This window comes from Podarcis pityusensis, assembly GCF_964106645.2.
Source record: "Podarcis pityusensis genome assembly, chromosome: 8".
Lineage (NCBI taxonomy): Eukaryota > Metazoa > Chordata > Lepidosauria > Squamata > Lacertidae > Podarcis > Podarcis pityusensis.
The window spans coordinates 82,040,955-82,068,573 of record NC_138033.1 but is presented as its reverse complement, the minus strand read 5'-3'; the positions used below and the strand labels follow the sequence as shown (position 1 = coordinate 82,068,573).

At 46.2% G+C, this 27,619-nt stretch overlaps 2 protein-coding genes and 1 long non-coding RNA gene across 5 annotated transcripts in view; 2 read left to right on the top strand and 1 right to left on the bottom strand.

The window, feature by feature from the left end:
• NAA25 (N-alpha-acetyltransferase 25, NatB auxiliary subunit) overlaps positions 1-5,223 on the bottom strand; it is a 35,207-nt gene extending 29,984 nt beyond the window's left edge. Inside the window, exon 1 of the mRNA XM_081017334.1 lies at positions 5,070-5,223. Coding sequence (XP_080873460.1) covers positions 5,070-5,130 — 61 coding nt within the window. The 5' untranslated portion in view covers positions 5,131-5,223. The remainder of the gene's footprint in view (positions 1-5,069) is intronic.
• The window catches only part of LOC308483601, a 202,136-nt gene that overhangs the window by 51,477 nt on the left and 123,040 nt on the right, over positions 1-27,619 (top strand). The gene's annotated exons all lie outside the window — the stretch shown is intronic.
• On the top strand, positions 13,220-27,355 carry TRAFD1 (TRAF-type zinc finger domain containing 1). 3 transcript variants are annotated; one of them, XM_081017410.1, is made up of 13 exons: positions 13,220-13,401; positions 16,111-16,178; positions 16,783-16,851; positions 17,803-17,938; positions 18,039-18,092; positions 19,013-19,418; positions 20,183-20,440; positions 21,419-21,486; positions 22,523-22,744; positions 22,858-22,990; positions 24,153-24,462; positions 25,060-25,126; positions 26,527-27,355. In XM_081017410.1, exons 3-13 carry the CDS (start codon positions 16,802-16,804, stop codon positions 26,563-26,565), a joined length of 1,743 nt encoding a protein of 580 aa, XP_080873536.1. In that variant the 5' UTR covers positions 13,220-13,401; positions 16,111-16,178; positions 16,783-16,801; the 3' UTR covers positions 26,566-27,355. The 3 variants fall into 3 exon arrangements, with proteins under 3 accessions (XP_080873536.1, XP_080873537.1, XP_080873535.1); XM_081017411.1 differs by lacking the exon at positions 13,220-13,401 and adding an exon at positions 13,860-14,005 and having other exon boundaries at positions 25,060-25,117; XM_081017409.1 differs by lacking the exon at positions 13,220-13,401 and adding an exon at positions 13,860-14,005.

Below are 27,619 nucleotides of genomic sequence, written 5' to 3'. Positions count from 1 at the left end.
TTTTCTTGGTGGGTGTCTGTGAGATTTAATTTATGCAATAAAAAACCCTGTATTGTGATATTTTATGTTTTGTTTATCTTTAAGCTGCCTTAAGGAACTCAGATAAGAGACACAAATTCTATTACAGTGGTACCTCTGGTTAAGTACTTAATTCGTTCTGGAGGTGTGTTCTTAACCTGAAACTGTTCTTAACCTGAAGCACCACTTTAGCTAATGGGGCCTCCTGCTGCTGCTGCGCTGCTGGAGCACGATTTCTGTTCTCATCCTGAAGCAAAGTTCTTAACCCGAGGTACTATTTCTGGGTTAGCGGAGTCTGTAACCTGAAGCGTCTGTAACCTGAAGTGTCTGTAACTCGAGGTTACAGACCGTATTACCACTGTATTACAGAGCAAGTATGGAGTAGTGGTTACGGTGTTCGATCAAGAAGTAGGGAACCAGCATTCAAATTCCCACTCAGACATTAAGCTTACTTGGCCCATTCATTGCCTCTTAGCCTAGCCTACCTAACAAGCAGCATGAGAAACTCAGATATATAAGCTAGGCTCCAAATAGACATTCCAGTTGTGGTGACAGCTGTGCCATTTGGAGCCTAGCTTATATATCTGAGTTTCTCATGACTAGATGACAGCCAGGGTCCCTTCCAACACTACAATTCTATGATTCTATGATCTCAACTACATTGCTTGACTGTAGCTTGCTCTTACAACAATTCCCAGGAAGGGGTCCATGATTTGTGCGGCAGTGTAGAAGATCAAGACACATGTCTTTTGCTGCACGTAGGTCACCTGTCTCAATGCAGATGTCAGTCGCCAACCTGGTGCTCAGAAACCTCCACGCAGTCGCAATCAGACCAGCACCAGTAACAAAATGCACCTAGCACCTGGCAAATTTTGAATACTGCTCACAGGGTTGCTGTAAGGGTACAATGGGGAGCAGAACCATGTACTGGTATATTGCCTTGAGCTCCTTGGAGGAAAGGTGGGATTTAAATGTAATAACAAATAAATTAAATACTTATCAGTGCTTCTAATAAGCCAAGTAGGTCTTTATAAGGTCTAAATACAATGCAGATTGTTGCTTGTCAAAATATATATTTTTGTATGTGACTTGTTTGTTTTAAGGAGTATTACCAGAAACTACTTATGGAAAATCTAGATACTAAAAATATGTCATTTAAGAAATAAAAAAACTACCTCTCCTTCTTAGTTTTCAAACCTAGTTTTCAAACTTAATTTCCCATCATAACTTATGAAGGCTCCAACTCAAAAACACATCCTATATTGAGGCACAATTTCATGCATATGCACACACTCAAAAGAACTGAACACACAGAACTTCAGTCCACATCTTTGAAACAGATTTGCACAAGCTAAAGTGGAAGGAATTTCTCTTTTGAAAGGCAGAGGTAGCTCTTCAGTTTTAAAACCAAGCAGAATTAGGTTCAGACCTGATACTAATAAAACCTTTTGGTTACACACCGTTCCATTGAATTCATTCAAAGTGCAGAAATGTCATGGACATTTGTGTCTCTATAGGTAAAGGTAAAGGTACCCCTGCCCGTACGGGCCAGTCGTGTCCGACTCTAGCGTTGTGCGCCCATCTCACTTAAGAGGCCGGGGGCCAGTGCTGTCCGGAGACACTTCCGGGTCACATGGCCAGCGTGACGAAGCTGCTCTGGCGAGCCAGCACCAGCGCAGCACACGGAAACGCCGTTTACCTTCCTGCTATAAAGTGGTACCTATTTATCTACTTGCACTTAGAGGTGCTTTCGAACTGCTAGGTGGGCAGGAGCTGGGACCAAAGACGGGCGCTCACCCCGCCGCAGGGATTCGAACCGCCGACCATGCGATCGGCAAGCCCTAGGCACTGTGGTTTTACCCACAGCACCACCCGCGTCCCTCTATAGTCACATCTTAAACCATGAAGTTTGCACCGGTTCTGCCCCAAAGCAGTTCTTCTAAAGACTCTTGACTAGCATTTCATATTGGCAAGTTAAGAACTGCTTCTTCTTTGCCTTAACTTTCTTCAGTGCTAAACATTTAAAAAACTCTCAAACCAAGTACAGTACAGCATTTTATCTTCCTTTTCCAGCATTTGCCAATATTCCTAAGACAGGTTTAAAAGGAACTGCATCCAACACATGTTTTAAAATTATTATTCATTTCATTTTTATACTGTTGTATATTAAGAAAACTATCTCACAGCAGTTTACAACCTACATTAAAACACCAAATAAAACAATCCAGAATAAAACATTACTGAAGGAAGTCAAATATAAAGTATACATTCAAAGCAACATAATTAACAGGAAACTAAAATATTATCCTGAAGCATTTACAAAGGAGGTCAGCTTTTGACAAGCAGAATGCATATTTAACTCAGCAGAGTTAACAAAAAAATTGGAATACAGTATTACAAAGTAGCTTCCTTAAGCAGTAGGATCCTACCCAGACAGCCAACTTTTTAAGTTTACAATGGGGGAGTAGGGGGCGACCAAATTAATGTGGTCACTGCCTAACGAAAGTGAAGGTTCTCCATACACTGTTAGAAACTTGGGTATATAAACTAGGCGCCAAATGGCACTGTGAATCTAGGTTGCAGTCACCGCAACAGAATGCCTGTTCACCAGGGAGTTGGACTAAATGACCCTTGGAATCCCTTCCAACACTACAATTCTACGATATGAACTGCATTGCTTGACTTTATCTTGTTCTTACAACTATTCATTTGTCTCAGTGCAAGGAGGAGGAACACACACTGGAAATGGAAATGGTATTAACAATGGACTAAGACTAATGTGGAGATTTCTGGCGCCTGACTAATTTCCAACTGTTCTCCAAGTGCTTTCACCTACCTTACTGAGAGATGCAGATAATGTAAAAGTTCCATTCAGCATAAGTGAAAATGTGTAAAAAGTAGCAATAGATTTCATAAGGAATATAACATATGTATATCCTGCAGCAAGAAAGTAATTGCAGGCGACTCCCAATTTACGCAGGGGTTACGTTCCAAGGCACGTTTAAGTTAAATTGTGTATATTCGAAACACCATTGGGAAAAGCCTACAAACATCCCACTCTGCCCCCTTTTGTGACATTTTCAGGTCACGTCTGGGTTCGGCGCGATAAGTGTGGTCATGCACATCTCAGACGCACCTAAAAAGGTCACTCACTGCCTGTAAAAGCTGGATCAAGTTTTAGACACAGCAAAAGAGAGGCTTGCATTTGAAGTGCTGCTTAAATATGACGTGGAGTTATCCTGATCAAGAAATTATTCTTGCGGACTTGTAATCCAGACATATCAAACCTTTAATGGACTGTAGCAGGGCACTGGTGAGGGTTGGACAGTGATGCCCTTTTTCAGATTGTTTCTCACTACTACATCAAAGGCAATACTGAGGGGGCTTGGAAGTGTCATCTGGTCCAATACAGTGGTACCTCGGGTTACATACGCTTCAGGTTACAGACTCCGCCAACCCAGAAATAGTACCTTGGGTTAAGAACTTTGCTTCAGGATGAGAACAGAAATCGTGCTCCGGCGGTGCGGCAGCAGCAGGAGGTCCCATTAGCTAAAGTGGTGCTTCAGGTTAAGAACAGTTTTAGGTTAAGAATGGACCTCTGGAACGAATTAAATACTTAACCCGAGGTATCACTGTACTCTAAAGCAGGCTCGCGTAAAAAAAGCTCAACAACTTTGACCTGAACCACAAAAAAAGGGGGTGAATCGCTGTCTCTTGGGAGTTGGCCACCCCTGCTCTAAAGTTTTACAAAGCAAAAAGAGAGAGCTGCTACACCCATACAGTACTACTCAATGAGATTAAAGATGCCAGCTTCACACACCCCTCTAAATTAACAGCAACAACAAAGCCATTGCTACCACCACCACCAAGCCACATTAAGTAAGCCACACAAGCAGGCAAGACTTTACAATTCATATCTCCCTCCTCTGGTTTAAGGAGGATATGAAGTTTGTGGCAACTGGTTGCATGAATGTCATGCAATCCTCACCCCCTGCTCAGTCCAGCCTAGCAAATCTACTGTTAGGAAAAACAGGTCCATAAGCTCCTGCTTCTCCATCTTGGCTCCGTGAGTTCTATAATAAGGATTCGTGCAGTGCTGAAACCCCCTTGTTCACCCACAGCACCACCTGTCTTTTTAAAAGCATAATTGTATGAAGCCCCAGACTATCTGCTAATGATATATACTGTATTAATAAATGGTTTTAGACCATGGCCTGCGACCCCACTGAGTCCAGAATAGGGAGTAGGGGGGAGAGGGTCCCAGACCCACCAATTCCTCCTGGAGAAGGGAATGGTCAGGATATGATGAACTTCTGACCACATGTGTAAGACCCCAAAATCTCCCTTTTCTTCCTCTCCCAGGGTTTGTAATGAACTTGGCAGCTGCTTCCGCTACAATCCACACGAAGGCCGGGACAAATATGGGGAGGGGGGTTCTGCTCAGCCTCTCCCCCCCCCTTGCAAATGCCACACTAAAAATGAACACGAGGCACCCACCCGCCAAATCCCACCACAATGACAAACATGGTGGTGCCTGCTTGAGCCCACAAGACCACACAGAAGCCCAAACATGGGGGTGCCTGATGAAAGCGCCCCCAAAATGCCACAATAGAGGTGAACACGAGGGGACGGCACCCCCCAATACCACAACAACGATGGACATGGGGGGTCCCTGCTTAACCTCCCCCCCCCGCCCCGTACCACAATAAGAACCATTTTTGGGGGGAGGCACCCGCCTGTTTAGGCGCTTTTCCTCCCGGCCCCCCACCTCAAACTAGGGGCTCTGAGGGGAGGAGGTGAAAAAGGCGGGAAGGGGCAAGGATGGGGGGGAGGGGACGCTGGTTCGGGATGGGAGATGAGGGGGCGGCGAAGGGTAGGGACGTCTTTTGGCGGGGGGGGGGGACGGCCTCGGCTGAGGGAGAAAGGGCACGCGCGGCCCCGCGCTTAGGACGGGGCCGCGCGCACGCTAGGGAAAGGGGAGGGAGGGGAGGGAGGGGGCGGGAGGGAGAAGAGGGGGGGAGGGGAACCCCCCACGCCCGCGGCGTCGGTACCGTAAATGGGCCGGAGGCGCCGGTCGTTGGGGTCCTGCACATGGCCCCGCGCCGCCGCCATGATGAGAGCGCAGAACCGCAGCGCGCAGCCGCCGCCGCCACAGCCAGCCAGCCAGCCGGCCCGGCCTGGGCGGGCCCGTGTGGGGGGAAAGGGGCCGGGCCGAGGCTGAGGCGAGGCGCTCCGAGGGGACCAAGACCGGCTAGGAGGCGGCGCTTAGCGGGCGTCCTCGCTTCCCCGCCGGCCTCCCTCGTGGGCCTTGAGGCGCTGCCGCTGCCGCCGCCGCCTCAGCCTGTGAGGCGGGTAAGCGAGCTCCCCTCAGCGAGCCGCGTCATTGGCATCGTGGTTGCCTGAAGGGCCTCGTTTAGGGGCAACTCTCCTCACAACGACCCTGTGAGGTGGGCTGTATTGAGGGTGCCCTCCTGGCGCCTCACAAGCAGCCGGGCGAGGTAGGCAGGGCCGGGTTTAGGTGTGATGAGGCCCTCAGCTACTGAAGGTAATGGGGCCCTTCATTATGTCCAGCTGTCCTTTGTCAACAACAAATTGTCGCTGTTTTTTGTGTGTTGAATATATGCTATGTGGTAATTTATGGACCTAATAGGTATCTAAAGCCATTTGCACATAACAGAATATGTATTTTATCAACGTAATTGTTGAACTGAAATACAATTAAGAAGCATATTAATAGTGAAATATACGATATCTTTATTGTCATTGTCCCATACAGAACAATGAAATTGAAAATAAAAATAATTATAAAAAATAATTGTTAAGCTCTAACTTAAAATGATTTTTTTATTCATAACTTAATAATGCAAATGCATTGGCAATAACTTTCCTATGGGAAAGCGCGCCTTGGTTTTGGAACACTTTGGTTTTGGAACAGACTTCCAGAACGGATTAAGTTTGAGAACCAAGTTACCACTGTACTGTATATAGAAATGAGCAAACCAGTGATATTTTAGGGAGCAGGCTAGCAGGCGGGGCCCATTACTTACATCAAAGGAGCCTACACAACACAAAACACTGTTGCTGTATGTAGGTTTTATTTTGTTTTTTATCTTACATTTTGGAAATGTACATCCAGTTTTTTCCCCTTTAATTTTTTGGGGCTTGTTTAGCTTATACATAAATCCGGCACTGGAGGTAGGCCTCTCAGGGAGCTGAGAGTGGATTTGAACCCAGGCGTGAGGCAGGCAAAGAGGAGGCAGTAGCAGCAGCCCCCTCTTAGCCTTCCCTGCCACCCCTTGATGAAGGAACAGTTCACCAGGTGCGGTTGTTGCAGCAATGGCAGAAGGTTATTTGGTGCTGTTGACCCAGGCGGCGAGCATTCTGGGTTCGTTTCCGTGTTAGAAACTTGAGATAGGAAAGCTAGGAGCTAAATGGCACCTTAAACCTAGGTTATGGGCGCTGCAGTGGAGTGTCTAGGTGCACTTTTTTTTTGGTAACAAGAATACAAAGCTGAAAATGAATGAAATGCAGCTGAAACCTTATGTTCACTTTTCACGTGGTCTAGTCCTCCTCTGAAGACTGCAAAAAAACAAAACTGTGCTTCCCCTGCCCGCCCCCTGCAATACAGGGGTATCTCAGGTTACATACACTTCAGTTTGCATACGCTTCAGGTTACAGACTCCGCTAACCCAGAAATATTACGTCGGGTTAGGAACTTTGCTTCAGGATGAGAACAGAAATCGTGCAGCAGTGGCGCAGCAGCAGCAGGAGGCCCCATTAGCTAAAGTGGTGCTTCGGGTTAAGAACAGTTTCAGGTTAAGAACGGACCTCCAGAACAAATTAAGTATGTAACCAGAGGTACCACTGTATTCTTAAGAGGGTCCTTTCTCCAATCTTCAGAGAGTAGCTGGAAGCAGGGAGGCAGAATAAAGGTCCTCCTTTCCTTCCACTCTGCAGTTTTAATCTGAAATCATAGGCCCAGCACTGCGCCCAGAGCTCAGAAACTAATGAAATTCCTTATCACAAAACGATTGCCTAGAACAATGGGAGTTTCGAATGCTGGTTGGTTTATCAGATTCTACTCACCAACCTCCTTCAGCTGGGAAACCCAAGGGGATGTGTGTATCCCCCCACTCTTTTATCCTTGCAACAGCCATGTGAATTGTCAGGGTCACCCATAGGGCTTTGTGGCTAAACAAACACCTGGAGGAGTTGTCTCTCATTCACAGGTATTACAGGAGGATAATCATACCCTACTATACTGGGATTCTTCAGGGTGGTTGTGAGGATTGTTAAGATAGTGGTGATCAAGGGGGCCAACTTGAATAAAATATTGGGGGAGGGGGCAGGTAATCAATCACAAGATGCAGTTAACACCATTTGAATGGCAATGCCCATCAACTTGTGGGGGGCAGTCCCTTCACATATTTTATGGAGGTTCCTTTGCCCCTGGGAGTTGGCTCCTATGGTGGTGATGACTGTTTCAGGCCATGTTTTCCTTTCTTGGCCTTTCAATCAGATTTTCTTCCCATCAGTGATCTCAGGGTAGCATATGTAGACCCTTACAATGGCACTGTGAGGTAAGAGTGCTCACTTTAGTAGCTTAAAAAATGAGGAGGTGGTTGCCAACCTCCCAATATGTTTCAATATGTGTTTCATGTTCCTGTGCACCCCATTACCTAATTGGTTTGCTGCACTTGCAGCATCTCCCCAAACTCTATTCAGTGAAGCTGCTGTCTGCGCATGCACAATTATCTGTGCGTGTGTTACAGCTGTCTCAAATGTACACACTTCAGCGTAACCCCAGCATATGAGTTTGAATCGAATGGAAGCTGGTTGGAGAGTAAACTCATCAATCAGCAGTATTTCTCAAGAAACTACATGAAACACGTGGGTTGTGGCTAGCATCAAACACCAGATTATGGCTTCAGACACCAGTGGTGTTTCTCAAAGACAACAGAAGTATAGTGTCCCGATCAAGGGAAATAATAGTCCTGCTCTATACCACCTTGGTCAGACCCTGCCTGGAGTCCTCTGTCCAGTTCTAGGCACCACGATTTAAGAAGGATATTGACAAGCTGGAACATGTGCAGAGGAGAGCAACCAAGATGATCAAGGGTCTGCAGACCAAATGAGGAATGTTTGAGGGCATTGGGTATGCTTAATCTGGAAAAGAGGAGACTGAGAGGAGGTATGATAGCCATGGAAGGTTATCACATGGAAGATGGAGGTTATCACATGGAAGATGGAGCAAGCAACATAAGTACTATAATAACTTTCTGACCATGAGCTGTTTGACTGGAACAGACTTCCACGAGAGATGCTGGACTGTCCTTCCTTGGAGGTTTTTAAGCATAGGTTGGGTGGCCATCTGTCTCGGATGCTTTAGTTGAGATTCCTGCATTGCAGGGGGTTGGAATAGACCCTTGGGGTCCCTTCCAATACTATGAATCTATGGTGGGAACACAGTAGAGCCTCAGTAAATGGTATTGCATGCACACCCTTAAGTATTGTGGGGGGCTGGCACGGGGTGCTTTGTGTCTAAGCTGGGATTTCTAAGGGGCTGTTTAACCCCTCCTCTTACACCACTGGATCTTGGGTCTGTTTGCATCTTGCACAGAATGAAAACTGAGGGTGCATTGTTAGCACCTGTGGTTTACTGCTGGATGCAGTCCTACTACCATGTGGCGCTTAATCAGCAGCAGTTGGGTATTAAATTACAGCTGAAATTTCCTGCTGTAGCTTATTGCTTTTTTCTTCAGCTTGAGTCAAAGGGAAATCCCGAATGGTTATTTATTAAATTAAAAGCATTTCTAAAACCAAGGTGGTTTACAGGAAAACAATAAAGCACCAACATTACAGCATGAATGTCAGCTGGAAACGGGCGTCAATGGTCTGGGAGCACCTGAGCAAAGAGAAACATTTTTAGCAGGCAATGGAAACATGCCCCTGTTAGTAGTTGCTATATTGCTGGGGTGAGTTAATTTCACAATGTGGACACATATTGCCTCCGATACGGACCTTGGCCATATGGACTAGTAGCCATTGACAGTTTTCTGTGAATTCGTCAAATCCCAAGTTAAAGCCATCCAGGCTTGAATTGGTCACTAATTCTATAGTGCAACTATGTGCTGAGAAAATGAATGCTTCATTTTGTCTGTGCTAGTCCTTCCACCATTTAGTTCTTCCACCTCTGGTTCTTGTATTATGAAAGAGGGTAGGAAGCCTCTTCCCCCATGCCGTCTTTCCATTTTCTTCACATTGTGTATGTCATTTCATTGATAACCAAAAATAGAAGTGAAAGATTCTGATCACCTTCTTGAAGCTATATTGGCAGAAGAGGGGAACGCAAGAGCCTTGCACTTGCTGCAGCTCATTCCTGTGAAGATGCAATGAGGACAACCAAACCAGCATTTATTTATTTAGTAAAAAAAACCCTTCACATGAAGATCATGTAGTAGTTTACAAAATAAAAAAGAACACTAAATAAAGGATTATATGGCAGAAATGGGTAGCTTGGTCCCAAACTGTTTTGCACTTAATAGGTTGAAACAGCACTTTGAATTATGCTAGCATTTTCTCATACCAGGGATCTTCCAAAAAGGAGAGGGTATGAGAAAACCCAGATTGGGAAGGCAGTGATTTGGGAAACATCATTAAATAGCAGGATGGATGAGTTCAAGTGCCAGTTGCTTTGACCTTATCCTGTATGCTATTCCTCTAAGGCCCTTCAGAACACCTGCACATCCACCAAAAAGGCATGGAAGGTGAGTGGCCTGTCTGGTGTTGGGTCTCCCACCGGTGGTTTTTGTAATGAGGGTGGGTGATTGAACAGGGAATGAGAAGCTCTTGGCGGCAGCTCTTTGTTACTTCTCTGCTCTGCCATAAAGAATTCAGTGGCAAAAGTTAAAGTCGGAAATTGAGCTGTCAGAAGGGAAATTAAAGTCAGACGTCCCCTCCCCATCATAAAGCCCTAAGGTGCAACAAATCCAGCAATGTCCCAAAAACTGCATGCACCAAATGATTGTATCCTAGGGATGAGCAATCCGCGTCCCTTCCAGCGCTGTTGAACTTCAACTACCATCAGCCCCAGCCACCAGGGATGATGGAAACATAAGCCCAGCAGCATCAGAATAGACACAGGTTCCTCACTCACACTGTAGAAAGCAAAGCCAATCCTGTTTCACAGTGATAGCAACGTGGGTGGATATAGGGACAGAGCGCTTTCTCTAGGATGTGAGCAGAAAGAGATGCCTTAGCTCCACCTCATGGACACTCAGCGGCAGGAATGCCCGGCCTGTGGAGGAGAGACGCAATCACGTATGCAAATATGCATGCCCTACAGCATTGTGGGAGAAACAGCCAGGGTGCAGACTGGGGGTTACAGGGCACCCCAAAACACTAGACTGTCCAGTGGGGCCCTGGTAGCACAGCTGCTTTACAGGATTGAGCTTACTGGGACTGCAGATTGGAGGTCGCTGTGTCCTTAACAGCAGAGAGAATGAGGGCCAGGAAGCGCGCTTGCCATTTCAATTCATACTTACCTGGCAGGGGAGATACCATGATCACAAAGGTGGTTTTCCCAGGGTGAGGCTCATCCATTGCACTTCGGGTGTGCTGACCCCTGCGATTTCCCCAAATGCGGGAAACTCGACTGCATAATTTGTGGTAGTGGGGGACTGCGTTCGCGCTTTCCCCTGGACTCTGTGGTTCAAAAACAGAAAATAATTGTACTTGTTACTGTTAGCTTCATAGCTTCCATTTCTCGTACAGTTACCAGAACTGGTATAGTTCTTGTTTTAGCTTTCTATCTCATTCTTTAAGCTTTGCTTTCTATGGAATTCAAGTTGTAAAATAATAAAGTACAATATCAGCAATAAAAATGCTATTAAAATGTATACAGTACCTAGCACAGTCCATTACAATTTGTAGAAGGGATGTTCACCTGACGCCTTTGTTACATATCTTTGGGTGCCAGGAAAAAAACATTCCTTTTGCCCCAGGCCTTGGGCTAATTAAACAATCTATGGCCTTTTAAACTGTGGGAGGGTATTGCTTTGAAATAGAGGAAAACAATAGAATGGGAAAAACCAGACATCTGTTCAAGAAAATTGGAGATATGAAAGGAACATTTCGTACAAAGATTACCAAAGGACAAAAGTGGTAAGGACCGAACAGAAGCAGAAGACATCAAGAAGAGGTTACAAGAATACACAAAGGAATTATACCAGTAAGAGATGGATGTATCGTACACCCCAGGAAGGTTGGTTGCTGACCTTGAGCCAGACATCCTGGAGAGTGAAGTCAAACAGGCCTTAGAAAGCACTGCTAATAAACAAGGCCAGTGGAAGTGATGACATTCTAGCTGAACTATTAATTTTTTTTAAAAGATAATGCTGTTAAGGTGCTACACTCAATATGCCAGCAAGTTTGGAAAACTCAGCAGTGGCCAGAGGATTGGAGAAAATCAGTCTACATCCCAATCCCAAAGAAGGGCAGTGCCAAAGAATGCTCCAACTACTACACAATTGCACTCATTTCACATGCTATCAAGGTTATGCTTAAAATTCTACAAGGAAGGCTCAAGCAGTATGTGGACCGAGAACTCCCAGAAGTGCAAGCTGGATTTCAAAGTGGCAGAGGAACCAGAGACCATGTGCTGGATTATGGAGAAAGCTAGAAAGTTCCAGAAAAACATCTACTTCTGCTTCATTGACTAGGCAAAAGCCTTTGTGTCAACCACAGCAAACTATGGCCAGTTCTTAAAGAAACTGGAGTGCCTGATCACCTTATCTGTCTCCTGAGAAATCTCTATGTGGGACAAGAAGCTACAGTTAGAACTGGATATGGAACAACTGATTGGTTCAAAATTGGGAAAGGAGTACGACAAGGCTGTATATTGTTTCCCTGCTTATTTAACTTATATGCAGAATTCATCATGCGAAAGGAGGGCTGGATGAATCCCAAACCGGTTTTAGATTGCCGGAAGAAATATCAACAACATCAGATATGCAGATGACACAACCTTGATGGCAGAAAGTGAGGAGGAATTAAAGAACCTTTTAATGAGGGTGGAAGAGGAGAGCGCAAAATATGGTCTGAAGCTCAACATCAAAAAAACTAAGATCATGCCACTATGAATCACCTCCTGGCAAACAGAAGGGGAAGAAATGGAGGCAGTGAGAGATTTTACTTTCTTGGGTTCCATGATCACTGCAGATGGTGACATCAGTCACGAAATTGAAAGACGCCTGCTTCTTGGGAGAAAAGCAATGACAAACCTAGACAGCATCTTAGAAAGCAGAGACATTACCTTGCCAACAAAGGTCCGTATCGTTCAAGCTATGGTTTTCCCAGTAGTGATGTATGGAAGTGAGAGCTGGACCATAAAGAAGGCTGATTGCTGAAGAATTGATGCTTTTGAATTATGGTGCTGGAGGAGACTTTTGAGAGTCCCGTGGACTGCAAGAAGATCAAACCTATCCATTCTGAAGGAAATCAGGCCTGAGTGCTCACTGGAAGGACAGATCCTGAAGCTAAGGCTCCAATACTTTGGCCACCTCATGAGAAGAGAAGACTCCCTGGAAAAGACCCTCATGCTGGGAAAGATGGAGGGCACAAGGAGAAGGGGATGAGGTGGTTGGACAGTGTTCTCATGTTGAGCAACATGAGTTTGACCAAACTGTGGGAGGCAGTGGAAGACAGGAGTGCCTGGTGTGCTCTGGTCCATGGGGTCATGAACAGTCAGACACAACTAAATGACTAAACAACAACCAGAAGAAGAACAACATTATGCATTGTATTAAGAGAGGGGTATTGCCTCTGGTGGGGTACACATCCTGCTCCTTTTGGGGTAGTTTGTCCATTCTGAACTCAGCTCTCACCAGTAGAAGCTGTCAGCATGCTAGTGTTGCAGCAATAAATCTGCTAGCACATTTGCAAAGCTAAGCAGAGTCCAGTATGGTTTCCAATTGGAGGGGAAACAGCCTTTTGAGGGTTGGACTAGATGACCCTTGGGTCCCTTCCAGGCCAGCTCTCTAATTCTGACTCTATGACAGCATCCACACCCCCGGAAACGGCTTCAACTGGCCTACTAAACCAAGTGACGCAGCTGATGTTTCACAAACCCTCAGTGAGTCAATTAGGGACTTTCCCTGCATGCGAAGACACTAAAAAAAACACACTTTAGTCAGCCCAAACGAAAAGCCCGCAAGAGCCTTGTTTGGTCTGAGCAGCGGCCCGTCCAGTCCAGCGTCCCGTTCTTGCAGCGGCCAATCAAGCGCCTGCCGGGAACAGAACGGGAGTGGGAACGAGAAGAATATCCCGGTCAAGGGCAGAGGCAGCTGGAAGCAGGACCAGGAGCAGATGCTTTCACTTCCCCAGGTAGAAAATCAAGGGGAAGAGGCGCAAACCATCTTCCCGACACGCGGCTGCTCCGCATTCTGCCCTGCTCGTAGAGTGCGATTTCCAAGCCCGCCTGCGAAAGGGCGCCGCTTCGCGGGGAGAGGCGGTAGCTGCGCTCCGGCGCCTCGGGATTCCCCTCCGGGTTCCCCTCCCGCGACTCTCCCTGCCGCCGGCCAATCAGGAGTCAGGGCGAGAGGAAAGGGGCACGGCGCGCGCGCTGTGACGTCACCCGGCCGAAGCCGAGAGCGGCGGCTGAGGGTGGGGAGGGGGAGGAGCAAAGAGAAGAAGAGCTGGGAGGCGGGACACCCGCTTCCCCGCTCCACGCGATTAAACGAGCACCCTTAGGGGCCAATCGGAAGAGCGGTAGGATGAAGCGGGCCCGTTTGGCAGGTCCGCCGGCCAATAGGAGCTCGGAGCAGGTCAACCGGCGAGGCGCCGCCGTCCAATCGCGATCCGGAGGGCGGGTTAGGAAGCTCTGAGGCGGCTTCGGGATCCTGCCTGCGTTTTGTGAGGGAAACGGGTTGAGGCGGAGAAGAACAAGAAGAAGTGGAAGGAGCGGACGAAGCCCGTGAGGGAAGCATTGGTGGGTATCTGCGTCTCTCCGGGGCTGGAAACGGGGCCCCTCTGCGAGGAAATGTGGGGAGGGGCGCCGGTGTTTGTTCGGTTTTAGGACCCTCTTAATGCTCCGGTTGGGAGTCGCTTCAAACTCCCTTTCAGTTTTGTTCTCTAATGTTTTCACCTGTTTTCACCTTAAGGACGAAGGGCGGGCCATGCTATTGCTATTATACATATTCATATCATTTTAATAACATGTTTTAATTGTGGGGTGTGTGTTTTTTTACTGCAACCCGTTTATTTTGTTCTTTCCGCAAAGCGCTTTCCATCAGGCGGTGTATAAACTTTATGCAATAATTAAAATATTCTATGATGATTTCATTCTATTCATTTATTACATTAATATACCGTCCTTCATAGATATTAATATAAATTAATATACCGCCCTTCATTATTTGAGGACACCCCTCTGCCTCCCCTCCCCCCCCAAAAAAAACCCCCAACACCACTTTTAATTTCCTTGGAGAAAAAGGCGGGTTATGAATACAATAGGTATCTATAATCACCCTCATCCCTTCTTAGGGTCGCCCCCTTTGACCCTCGCAAGGTCTCTCTTCTTTTCCTGCTTAATTCATGACAGCCTCTCTCTCTCTCCCTTGAAGGCCCAGAACAAGAGGCTGTTTATTGGAGAACTGGTTGGCAAAGCAACTGCGCATAGGAAAGCTACAAGCTCCGGCTAAAAAGCGGGTGGAGTCTTTGCTCCAGCCCCTAATAACCGGGGAGAGTGTTTTCAACCCATTACTACAACATAATAAAATAAAAAATACGATCTCTGTATGAGGAGGGAATGCTAGGCTATGGGGTTGCTGACCCGCCAGAGGCTGTTGAGTGAGCTGCTTGTCCCTAGGTAGGGATCTGGCCCCGGCTCGCCCCCTCTTCTTGGTTTGACACCCGTGTAGTGTTGCTGTTGTAAGTTTGTCTCAGTTATATTCCGCTCAGAGGCAGATATGGTTACGTTCTCTTTATGCTCCGAACAATCCCGTGGGGTAGGCTAGGTTGAGAGGAAGTGACTGATATAAGGCTCTTCTTGGCTGAGGCTGGGACTCCTTTTTGGAGAAAGAAAAGAGTTGGGATGCACATGTTGGGAGTGGGAATGTCCACCCGCCCTGCTTTCAACTTGGGTGAGTTTAAGGTTGCCTCCCCCAGCCCCAGACTAATCTAGAAGGGGTGATGGGGAGAAGCCCTTTTCTAAGGCAGGGGAGTTTTGATAACTACACTCTGTGTGTGATTTTTCTAAAAATTGTTTTCTGTTTCTCATATTTCTCGCCTCACCACACACAAATTGGGTGTGTATTCTTTGTTAATTTTATTTTAAAGCTTTTTTTCTGTTAGGGACCTGTCACTGAACAATCCTAAGCATGTTTACTAAGAAGGAAGTCCCATTGTATTCAGAGGGAGTTGCTCTCTAGTAAGCATGTGTAGGATTGCAGCATTAAACTGTGGAAGGCAGCATCCCATATGTTGTTAAAAGAAAAGATTCTCCTATAGCTATATAGTATGTGCAAAGCACTCTTAACTGCTGTAAAGTGTTGCTGTAATGAAAAATATTAAGCCTTTATATAGCACTCAGTGTATTGTACAACAAGGCAGTAGGCTATTATTATTACTACTACTACTACTACTTGCCACCAAAGAAACAAACATGATGTCCAGGTTTCTCACCTCCAACTCTTGTAAGTACAGGGTGGTGATGGTGCCAGATTTCTGCCCTGTGACAGCTAGTGGCCAAACAGGCGATGATGTATTTGGGGAGGAAGTTGGGTCTGTGAGAGAGGGTTCACATTTGGTCATCCTCTGTGGCAGAAGAGCTGCATGGGGTGAATAATGATTCCACCCGTACATATTGCACACCTACCAAAGATCCTGAGCATATTTAGCCCTTGAGCACACATCCCCTCTCTGGTTTGAGATACCCATCTCTGAAAGTAGGTATGGGGATTATGGTTCCTGGTTGAGGGTGGGTCTGTTGTAGTCTCCTAACTTAAAATATTTGCATTCCCAAGAATTTATTTTAAAATGTACAGGAAAGTGTCACAAAAGTACATTTTACTTTCCCCTACCCTTTTCTTTTAGTCACTGAGGATCTGATCAGTTGCCTTCTCTCGAGTTCTGTACTGCTCTTTTTAGTCAGCTCGTCTCAGGTAAGCTGCCTGAGGGTTTCCTTTCAAATTGGTGTGTTTTAAAATGCATGCTACTTTTGGAAGTATCTTGTGCTTCACATTTCACAAAAGAGGACAGAGTGCCATATGACACAATCTCCGCATCCTTCAGCATAAACACAAGGCTAGGCATGGAGGAGGAGACCTAGCTGAGGGGAGAGTGAGAGAATTCCTCATGCACCTCATAGAGTTCTAGAAGGTTCAGTGACAATGGTCCATGCAGGACTATGTTGAGTCTATGGAAAAGAACGATGGCTTTGTCAATGTTTGTGCTATTTCTAAAAAAAGAAATGTTGCCGCTTCCCTTCCAAGTCTGTGTGAAAGCATAAATTGGCAAGCAGTGATGAGACTCACAGCTTGTGTGTGTTTCCTTTAAGCTCGTGGGCTTCAATGAGATGAAATTGGTTTCAGGGCAATTATGCTGTCAAAAGGGCTGTTTGACTGCTGCTTAAACTCTTGGGACAAGAGGGGATCCTGCTGATAAGCACTAGGGGAGCCCTCTGTGAAAGCGATTCTGAGTAGGAAGGGAATGAGTAAGCATGCTTGGGAAACAAAAAGATTGTGCCCTTTTTTCTCCCCTCCTTAGTTCCTTGAACAGCAGGGCGATGGCTGCCGTGGTGGAACAGGAAAGTGAAACCCAACTCTGCAACAATTGGTAAGAAAGGAAACTTGTTTGTTTCAGTAACTGCCAACTCTGTGTGTATGCAATTGGGTTGCCTGATTAGCTCTGTTTCAGAACCATTGCTCTAATTTATCATGTTTACTTTACTTGTTTTAGTAAACAAAGCTAAGAACTTGGAAGTTGTCATCCTTGCTTAATATTTATTTGCAATTGGCATCCATTCACTGCTGCTAATGAACATGTGAAATGGAAAATTTTCAGCAGGAAAAATAATTTAAGAATTATTGTGTCCCAATCTGGGGTTGTTGTTTGTTTCTCCTCAACAAGCCACAATTGCTAGCCCATCTTAAGCAAATATTCATATTGGTTTATGGATTGTAGCTGGCTAGGGAGAAACAAACTGATCTCTGGTTTGGAAATAACAACAAATCATGGCTTTCTTATTTTCATACTTGCACTAACTGGAGTGATTGTACAGTATGCATACACATGCTGCTCCTTCATGGTAAACCACAAGAAGCCAGAAATCCTGGCTTATGGTTGTGTGAGTGTGGATGGGGGCGGGGGCGGCGGAGAGACTGGTTATAGTGGAGGATGGGATTAGTGCAGCTGACTCAGGAGCTGGTGTGTAATTGTGGCTTTTCTCTCCTTCACTCTCTGGAGATGTGAGCTTTGTCTCCTGAGAGAACATCCCTGCTGGTCCATGGAAGGGGGAATGATTTGAATAGTGCCCAAAAGACTGAGCTGAGGACTGCAAAATCCCTTACTGCCATATGCTCTCTCTGTGGACTGTGGCTGCAGCTTCAGTGCCACGCAGATGGCAATACAAAGTAATACTTGTTGACCTTGCAGGGTTTGCTTGGGTTAGCTTTCTTTTAAAAAATCATTTCTTTTGCACCTTCCTCACCAGCAGCTCTACTCCAAATCAGTGTTCTAAACCGCAATTCCCTGTTATCTTTTGCACCTTGCCTGTTTTGTTTCCAGCAAAAAAGACATTCCTGCGGCAAACTTCACCATCCATGAGATCCATTGCAGTCGAAACATAGGGATATGCCATATCTGCAAGGAGTCTTTCCCAAAATCAGAAATGAGGAGTCACCTGGAGCTGGAACACACGCAGGTAACAAGCAGCCCCTTTCCCCCTTTATGCAACGGCTTCTCTATGGTAGGCAGGTTTAATCACACGCTGGTTTGTGTGTCTGTTTGTTTTTCAATCTCAGGTTGTCTGTAAGTGCAGCATGAAGATGGACAGTGGTCTTTTGCAGGAGCATGTGGTCAGTAAGCATATCATTGACTCGTCTTTACCTGATGATGCAGGGTGGGACTAACAAAAACTGCAAGGAGTGGATTATGTATGCGAGCCTTCAGGCTATTAAGATTTTTTTTAGGGCACTTGCACATGGTTCTTTGTGGAGAGCAACAATCACAAGCAGGGGAGCTTTTTGTAAACAGGAAGAGAGTTGGTGGCATAGTGCAGGATCCAGGCTCTTCCCTACAGAGGAGAGGGGCCCATAGATGGGCTTCAGGGCTAGCTGCTGGTATAAGGGAGCTTCTTATGTGCCTATTAAGGGCTGCTTCTCTGGGTTGGCATTTTTACCAACCTGCACTATGGCCCCACCTAGTGCTTTTTTTTTCTAAAAAGAAATGTTTAGGGGTACTCTCATTCTGACTCAAGAAAATCACCATTTTATAGCTCCAATTGGGAAAAATAAATACAGTAAATGGACAAAAGTACAAAGATTCACAAAATGTTTAGGGGTATGTGTACCCCTGCCGTCCCCCCAGAAAAAAGCACTGGCCCCACCTAACTCTATATTAAAAATCCATTTCTAAAATGGAGGTTGCAAAGCAGCCATGTGTTGTGGATTGTGTGACTACACTGGTGTGGCGCACTACAGCCAAGGAGTGAGATTGCAGCTCGCTCTTGGGATTTATTTTGCCATGCGTTCACCCTAATGGTCACTGGCCCCTTGCAAGTCTGATTCAGTGCCCTTGATAAACTGATGCTGGTATTCACAACAGCAAATGCAGCTCCTTTACACCATCCTAATTGTGCAGGTGAGCTGGCTTCAGGATGTTAAAACTCCATGCTTGTTCCTTCGGCCTGTGCTGGCTGAGGCTGACGGCCAGACAAATGCAAAGAGGTTGCTCAGACGATGACCTTATGCACAATTTCCTTGCTGTCTTACCATAGGCTGCAGAGTGTCCCTTGCGCCCCGTGGCCTGCCAGCACTGTGATATTGAGCTTGCATTCAACAAACTCCAGGACCATGAGGACTACTGTGGCGCTCGAACTGAGCGATGTAGCAGGTGCAGCCGCAACATTCTGCTCCGAGATCTGAAGGAGCACCCTGAGGACTGCAAGAGGGAGGCTGAGGAAGCAAGAGTCAGCCAAGCCCGGCCCTGCTTGAACTCCGAACCAGTTTTGCATAGCGTTCAGACAGTCAGGAATGTCCTCCATCAAGACAACTCTGCACGATCCCTGCCAAGGTTGAGCCGGTGTCCTGAAAGTAGGCTTTATAACTGTCTCTCGGGTGACCAGCTGCCAAGTGAGCGCAACAGAAGGAACGTTGCTCTGTCGCAGCCGGATCAGAATCAAGGTAATGGCAGCAAATGATCACTTTTAAAAAGAATACTTGGCATTTTACAATGTGCCCCCCCTCCCTCACACGTTAGTGTTCAAGAGTGCATTCTCTGTTAATTGAATCTAACCTTTTTGTGCCCCTCTTCCCAGTGGCAAAAACCCTTCCCAAATTGCTGTGTCCTAAATTTTATCCTCTCTGGGTATGTTTACATGGGCAGTTGGTGGATGGATCTTGGGACTGTTTAAATTCAACCAGCAGTCATTTTATTACTGCTGGAAGATCCTGCTGCTGTTTCCTGGCAGCTAGGAGGGAGAAAAGTTGGCCATGCTGGCAGTTCCGAGGTGTAATGACTTCAGCCCTCTGGGGCAGAGAGACTGTTGGGTAGCTTCATCATAGTTCAAGTACACATTCCAGCCAGGGACGACTCCAGAGAGTGCAGAGGGGATGTGGTGTGTAGGGAGAATCCAGAGGATGAGCTAGGGAGGCTTGGAGGGCTGCATATGTCCCCCAGGCCTAAGGTGCCCCCCCCCCCCCCGCTGGCAGCACAATTGGTGTATTGCAGATGCTCAAATCACCTGCCTACAGGGGGGTATTGGCTCTCCTTCTCTGCCTTGCTTTCTTGAAATACAGTTTCCAGCAACCTTTTTGCATGTTCTGAAAAATGTAAGCCCATCTTTGTGTATGTTGTGCTGATCTTCTTTTTACAAATGGAAGGTCAGACAACGGTCATGATGACGGTCTGCCTTTGTTTCTAACATTTGGTTATATGTCCCATGAAGTCCACCTGGAAAAGATGACAGCCCCCTTGCCTTTCGGTGGAGAGCCAGATTGCAACCTGGATTACCTGCTGGCTCTTAGCTTGCAGCAGGAAAGCAGCTCTCATGAGCACAGTGGCACACAGATCCGGAGGGATCTCTGGAAAAATATCTGCCCCGCCAGAGCTAAAGCAGCTGAGGACTTTGTTGACGCAGATGACCCCGATATCTTCTCTCAGGGTTTGCTGGCACCTGCTAATAATGCTTTAAACAGGCCCAAAGGTAAGTAAACATTTGCTGTTGCTCAGAGTCATTGGTTGAGGTGCTGTGATGTCATGAAATGGTTGCAGGCTGAAACCATTAGGAGAATGTTGTAAAGGCTTTGGCTTCTGTGAGGGGTGCAAAAGTGCTGCCAGGGTTGGAAGGGGACCCGAGGGCAGCAGGAGATCTCTGTTCCAGAAAGGGAGAGGCGAGATTGCCTGTGTTTTGTTGACATCATTTTGTCTTTTAGTGCTGCTTGTAATATATATTTTTATATAACATTCCCCCCCAAAAAAGTATTTGTTGTGTGCTGATGTGGTTGTAAACTGCTCTCAGACTTGCCTTGAAAAACGGCATGCATATTTATTTATTAAAAAATTGATTTTGTAGAGGTGCTGGTAGGACTTCAAGTTGAGATTTTTTTTACCAACTTGCCCAATCTTAAGCATTGTGGAAATTACTGTGTGAGAAATCTCTTGATTTCTGCACAGATAATGAAAATAGGGCCTTAAGTAATGGGGGGTGGGGGTGGAGGGTGGAATGAGTGGAGAAGTACTGAGAATCGCTTTTTTTCTGGAATGAGATGGAACTTCTTGACCTTGAGGAGAGGGAGCTTGAGTTTGTCGAAGGCTCTTGTGAAATCCCCCAACCTGAAGAATGCTCTGAGTATTCTGATCCTTCCTTCTTTTTTACTGAAGTGCCCTGAAGTAAACTTTTTGCATCAGAGAGTTAATTTACTAATGTGGCTAAATGTTTGGACTTTAGCTCTGTAGAGCTGGGCTGAGGTCTATTCTTGGCTACAGATTTGTTGGCTGACTCAAGGTAACTCGTTATCAGCCAGTGGGCTTTATAAAATGGGAGGAACAGTCACCTGCCTCCTCTGTTGTTTGACAGAGAGTTGTGTTTGTACAGTGCCTTGCACAGGAGTGTGACTGATAGAAATTCCAAAGAGGAGGCAGCTAGATGAGTTATGTAACCTTGTCCTTCCTTGCTTTGCAGCTGAAACACTGCTGCCTTGTGAGTTTTGTGAGAAGCTGTTCCCTGAGGAAGATCTAATCCTTCATCAGGTTTTGTATATATCACATATTTTTTTTCATGCTGTTAGAAGGGCGAAATTGGCAGATATGCAGATGGGGCAGGTGGTCCTTTCTTGTGGCTTCCCCAGTGCACTGAAGGCAAAGTTGGGTAGTTCATGACAACTGGGCCAAAGCTATAGCTGTCATCTACTATCTGGTTTGGAAAGAGGTTCGTCTGTCTGTTCCCCCTTTGTTCAGATGCCTCTTGTGATAGCATTGGTGCAACGGTTCACGAGATGGAGGAGCCAGTTTTTGTCTTGTGTTTGGATACTGTTGGACACCATTTTAAATCCAGTTGGTGGACTGAACCATTCAAAGCTGCCCTGATTTGGACAACTCTGAAGATACTGTTGCCCATTTTGGCACGATGGTTCCTGAGCTTGAGGACCAGATTTTTGTCTATGTTTGGATACCAACAGTTGTCCACAAAGGGTACAGTTTTCTGGCTGCAGGGAACATACTGGCAAAGTAGCACCCAGCAGGATTAAACCCTCCTACAGTATGGTTTAGGGAAGAGATGCAGTCTCTCCTTCTCCTCTCAATCATATAGGGTTGAAAATGTAGGTGACAATATTGCAAGAAGCGTCCTAACACATAGAGAACAGACAAACCTCTTTTCAAAATATAAACTATTGTATTATACTTAAAATGACTGTGTTTTTAGTTGTCAACTGAAGTGTCTGAATTATCACCTTCAGAGACACTGTCATGAAACAAATCTGAGACTTTCAAAAAAGCATTCTGTGAGGCTTTCTCCCCAAATTATCTAGATTAGTAGATGATGATACAAAATTGAAACAGCAAATTCTTGTTATGATTGGAAGCAAAAGGGGCGTGTATAATCTCATCTTTAAAAGCAGGTATTTCTGATAGTAACTGAAAACCAGTGTCTGTTCCTGGGAGTCACCTGTCCTGTTATAGCTTTGCTGGCTGTGTCTGATATGCTTGCTTGCCTTGTGTTATGGGGATCTCTAGAAGAAGGAAACTAATGTAAGTTCCCCCCCCCCTTCCATTTTCTATATAACAGACTGGCTGCAGTCCTGTCAGCGCTTTGGCATCCTTCAGCAAGAGAAGCTCTTTTGTCCCTCAGGCTGACCGTCTTCAGGATCTCTGGGAACAGCTGCAGAGCAGTCAGTCTGCTGGCAGCAGGGAAACCGTTCCTCTGCAGCCCGACTCCTCCAGCAGCCTCATGCTCCCTTGTGAATTCTGTGGCGTCCAGCTGGAAGAAGAGATCCTCTTCCATCACCAGGTGCTGAGAGCTTGCCTTGAGTTTGTCCCTTGTGGCCGGTGCGCTGCAGGCAAGCCAACTCACTCCTCCTTTGGGAAGGGCCCCCAAATAACCGGCTTTGTTTATTGATCCAGGACCAGTGTGACCTGCGCCCAGCCACTGCCCTCTCAATAGGAAGAGCCCCATCACAGCAAGGGACTCCGGCTGTGGATAACTTGGAGAGAACAAGCTCGCCAGATCTGCCTAGAAGACGCATCCGGCATCAAGGTACAGTGGTGCCTCGTAAGACGAAATTAATCTGTTCCGCGAGTGTCTTCGTCTAGCGGTTTTTTCGTCTTGCGAAGCAACCCTATTAGCGGATTAGCGCTATTAGCGGTTTAGCGGCTATTAAAGGCTTATCGGCTTAGCGGATTAGCTGCTAAAAGGCTATTAAAGGTTTAGCGGCTTAGAAAAAGGGGGGGGGAAGCGGAAAAAAATCTCAAGACTCGCAAGACATTTTCGTCTTGCGAAGCAAGCCCATAGGGAAATTCGTCCTGCGAAGCAACTCAAAAACGGAAAACCCTTTCGTCTAGCGGGTTTTCCGTCTTGCGAGGCATTCGTCTTGCGGGGCACCACTGTATTGTCATTGGCAAGCCAAGCAGGTTCTCAGGTTAAGAGCTCAGGAGAGTAGAGGAGGAGAGTCTGCTTTGCTGCCCACAGCAGTTCTGGAAATGGGAGATAATCCGACTCATGTTTGCCAAAGGGCATCTGTGCACCTCATTTGCAGAGACTTGCCGTTTCATTGCACTGCGGTAGAGTAATATGCAGGATTGTTTCCATTCCTGCTTATTGTGGTGCTTGGTGTATCTCTATACTTGCAGCCAATGGACATGCAACCCTTTGGATTAAAGCCCAGAGGATTAAATTTTCAAGGAGTTGATCTTGTATAGCGTGGCAGCACCTGCGCTTTGGAACATCCTGCCTAATTGGTATTAGGCAGGTGCCCTCACCATATTGTTTTGGATGCCTGCTAAAAGCATTTATTTCAGGAAGTCTACCCAAACATATGATTTTGTTTTAAAAGTTTTACTGATTTTTTAAAAATCTGTTTTAATTTATTTTTTTGTGTAAGTTTTTCAAAAGCTTTGTGGGTTTTAGCTCTGTTTTTATCTACGGTTTATTTTTGTTTTTAATTACGCGCCACCTAGATGACTCTTCAATTAAGTGCTTTATAATTCTTTCTAAATAAAATTCTCAGTGGCTGGACAGTGTTGCTGTTCATCCTCTTCGAAGGTGAACTGTTTGTTGGCTGTAGTGCCTGGGGCAGTTTTAACATCAACCAGCCTGTGCAGCTAGTTCAGGTCATCTCTTGGGGCCAGATCCAGCCTGCTTCATATCTGTGGCCATTTCTCTCCGGCGCAGTTCCTCACTTTCTTTTTTCCTGCTTCAGGGGAAATCTCACCTCAGTACCTTGAGGAGTTCAGGCAGCAGAAGCCTCCCCACCCCATCAGAGGGAATCCCTCCCGCAACAACCTGGTGGCTGCCAGACACATTCAGCAGGCCCCTCCCAACAACACAAGAGACGACAATCTTGGGCCTTCAGAACGAGGCAAATCCCAGGAGCTGGGTATTGGTGGTGGTCGTGGAAGAGTGCTGAGTGACCATGCAGCTGCCGCCCTCCCCACCAGGCGCTGTCCCTTCACTGTCTCTCCTAGTGGCTATGTGCCCAGCTTCCCTGTCACAGTTCCAGCTCGGCCCAGGTAGATGCTGGTTGCTTGAGGAAGGGGCTGTTTTATCTTGTTATCAAGCTACAAATCTGTTTCTTGCCTGTAAGTTAATGGCAGAACCAAATTCTCTGTAGTACAGAACTTCCTGGTATGAATCTCCTCCCATTGGCAGGACCATGTGGACGTGGTGGTGTTTGAGTCCTGCCTGTTCCCCACTAACTGGTCTTGAGGGGAGCTGTGCTCTAACTTCTGTGCAGCATCCTGGGCTTCCTCTGAAAATACTTTGTGGGGGGCTTTTGCTCAGGTGGTTTTTGACTGGAGGCAGTAGCAGCTCCTCTGTGATCTCTTGAAGAGGATGCTGGTTCTTATTAAAGACTTTCTTGTTACAGTCTGCACTTCATTGATGTGCTGCTCTTGACCATTAATTCAAGGACTGTTTGGTAGATTGGTAGTTTTGTTTTGTTACAAAATCCTAAAACAAATCTTGAACTACCCTGGGAGGGTTGAGTCCTGAAAGTCATGTTAGAAACCTTTTAAGAAAGAGGCTTAATAATGTTGATGTGAAGGAAGTTTTAGATTCCAATGGCAAATGTTGCCTTACCTCTTTCTCTCTCCCCCCCTTGCTCACAGCTTGAGAAGAGAAGGTGTCAGGAGTCCTGCTAGCCCTTCCCATTACAACAACACCAAGGTAAGAACTGTGGCAGGCTCCAGTTCTCTCTTCAGGCTCATGGTTCTCTGCGAGTTCAAATAATCAAATGCACATACATTTTTAGGGCTGTCACCCCAACCCCAAAGAAATCATAGGTTGCATTCCTAAGGTGGAAGCAAAAACCAGAGGTACTTCAACTGCCTCATCCCAAAGGCCTCTCATCAACAGGGCAGAAAATTGTTGCCATTTCCCTCCCATTGATAATTATGGGAGGGAAATCAGAGGGAGAGATGGAGGCCGGCTCCTGAGCTGCTCTAAATCTCTGCCAGGGTTGGGAGTGTGTTGGGCTATTGAGTTAGCTTTGGATCCAAGCTCTTTCCTAGTTGTCCTTCTCCTTGGTCCTGTCTGCATCAGTTCTGAGACCAGTTGGAAGAGTTAGGGGTTTCTACAGGGACTGACCAAACTGCGGGAGGCAGTGGAAGACAGGAGTGCCTGGCATGCTCTGGTCCATGGGGTCACGAAGAGTCGGACACGACTAAACGACTAAACAACAACAACAACAGGGACTGAGAGGAGAGATTCAACATCATTGAAGACCCAACATATCCTAGGGGCCGTATCATTGCAGTCCTAGTTGATCAAATTAGTTAAAACCAATTGCTTGTTTCTACATAAATGCACATACAGTGGTACCTCGGGTTACATACGCTTCAGGTTACAAACTCCGCTAACCCAGAAATAGTACCTCAGGTTAAGAACTTTGCTTCAGGATGAGAACAGAAATCGTGCTCCGGCAGCGCGGCAGCAGCAGGAGGCCCCATTAGCTAAAGTGGTGCTACAGGTTAAGAACAGTTTCAGGTTAAGAACGGACCTCCGGAACAAATTAAGTACTTAACCTGAGGTACCACTGTACAAGTAGGACAAGAAAAAGCATACTTTGTTTCAGATGTTATATTTTTGAATGCTGTGTGCCATTTTAGAGGCATTCCTTGCTGTGTGAATGTGAAGAGTGCCTCTCTTAAGCAAAAAGGAATGAAAGTGCCCTTTTAGTGTGTTAAAGCTTTTTCTATCAAAGTCTGCAGCCACATATTCTGCCTCTCAAAGTCTTGAAGGGGGCACTGAAGCTATCTATCTTGTCTTTCAGTCATCTGGCTTCTGTGGTCTTTCCAACACTGGACCCATGCACTCAATCATACCTTTGCAACTATGAGGCTCAAACTTGCTCATTTTTAAAACGCAAGTTGAGATCTGTGCCATCGTACCTTACTTTCTGTATGATTTTTCTTGGACTCCCATAGAACCAGGACATGGCTGTGCATGTGCTTTGAAGTTTGAGCTGTAGTTCTGACAAGGCAATGCTACAGAACTTCTGAATGGGGAGGTAAATTCTAGTTGATGGCGATTGCTCTGTCTCCTTATCCTTCAATTCCTGCCATTCTCTTTTGCAGGTGAAACCGTGGCAAGCTGAATCGGACAAAGAGCAATAGGGAAAGGGCCTTCCCAGGGCAAGTGGGTTTGCCTTTGCTTCTGTTCCCTCATAAGGTCTGGCTGCAGTAGGGCTGGTTTCAGTGTGACACTGATTTAGCAGTGGGGGGGGGGGGGAGAGGGATAGGGAGGTGGGTGATCATAACCACAGCTGCAGGCCAGAGAAGTGTTGACAGGAACCCTTCTCTCCTGATTTAGGGCTGCTTTTTAAAAATGTGCAATGTCCTTGTGCTCTGAGGTAAGGGCCAGGGTGTGTGTCTGTAGGGGAAGAGGGGTCAGATTCAAATGTGTCCTATAGTCAAAACTGAGCTGAGAGTATCGTAGAAGTTCTGCTTAAAATGCTCAGCCTTGAGGCGTTGTCCGCGTGCAGCGCCGTTAATGACACATGGGATTGTGTGTTTTAGACTTGTGGCTGGCCTAGCAGCTACCAGGCAAGGCCTTGTGAGGAAGCCTGGCTTGGTTGCCGCTTTGGCTTAAGCTCAACTTATTGGGCTTCTTAACCTGTACCTTTGGTGCTCTAACTGCACTTGGCAATCTATTTCCCCAGTCAGGAGTGTGTAACCAAATGGGAGGAAGAAGAAACACAGGGAAAAGCCATAACATTTCATTATTCTGCCACTGTGTGTGTGTGTGTATATAGCCTATCTTTAATACCAGAAGTGCCCAGTTTCATTTCTGTAAAAACAACAACAACAAAACCAAGACAGGCTTCTGTTCATTCACTTTATGCTGATTATTCTGCTATACTGGAGACTGTCTCAAATTTCTTGTAATAAACTTTGTATCTCGTCATTCTTGCGTCCTGTGCAGTAGCAGAGCTTTTGTCATCCTCCACCTGTTTTAAATCTGCTTCAAAATATACTGAATAGATTGAGATTTGAACTCAAAACCAATTCCCCCCCCCCAGTACCATTTTGTTAGATGCCACATATGAAAATATAAACCAGAGGAGCAGTTTCTCAAGCTGCAGCAGTCACTGCTGTGTCCTCATGTGACCCACTGCTCCATCACTTGCCCTCCAAAGGGGCGTATGGTCTCTGCCCGAGTTACTTCATT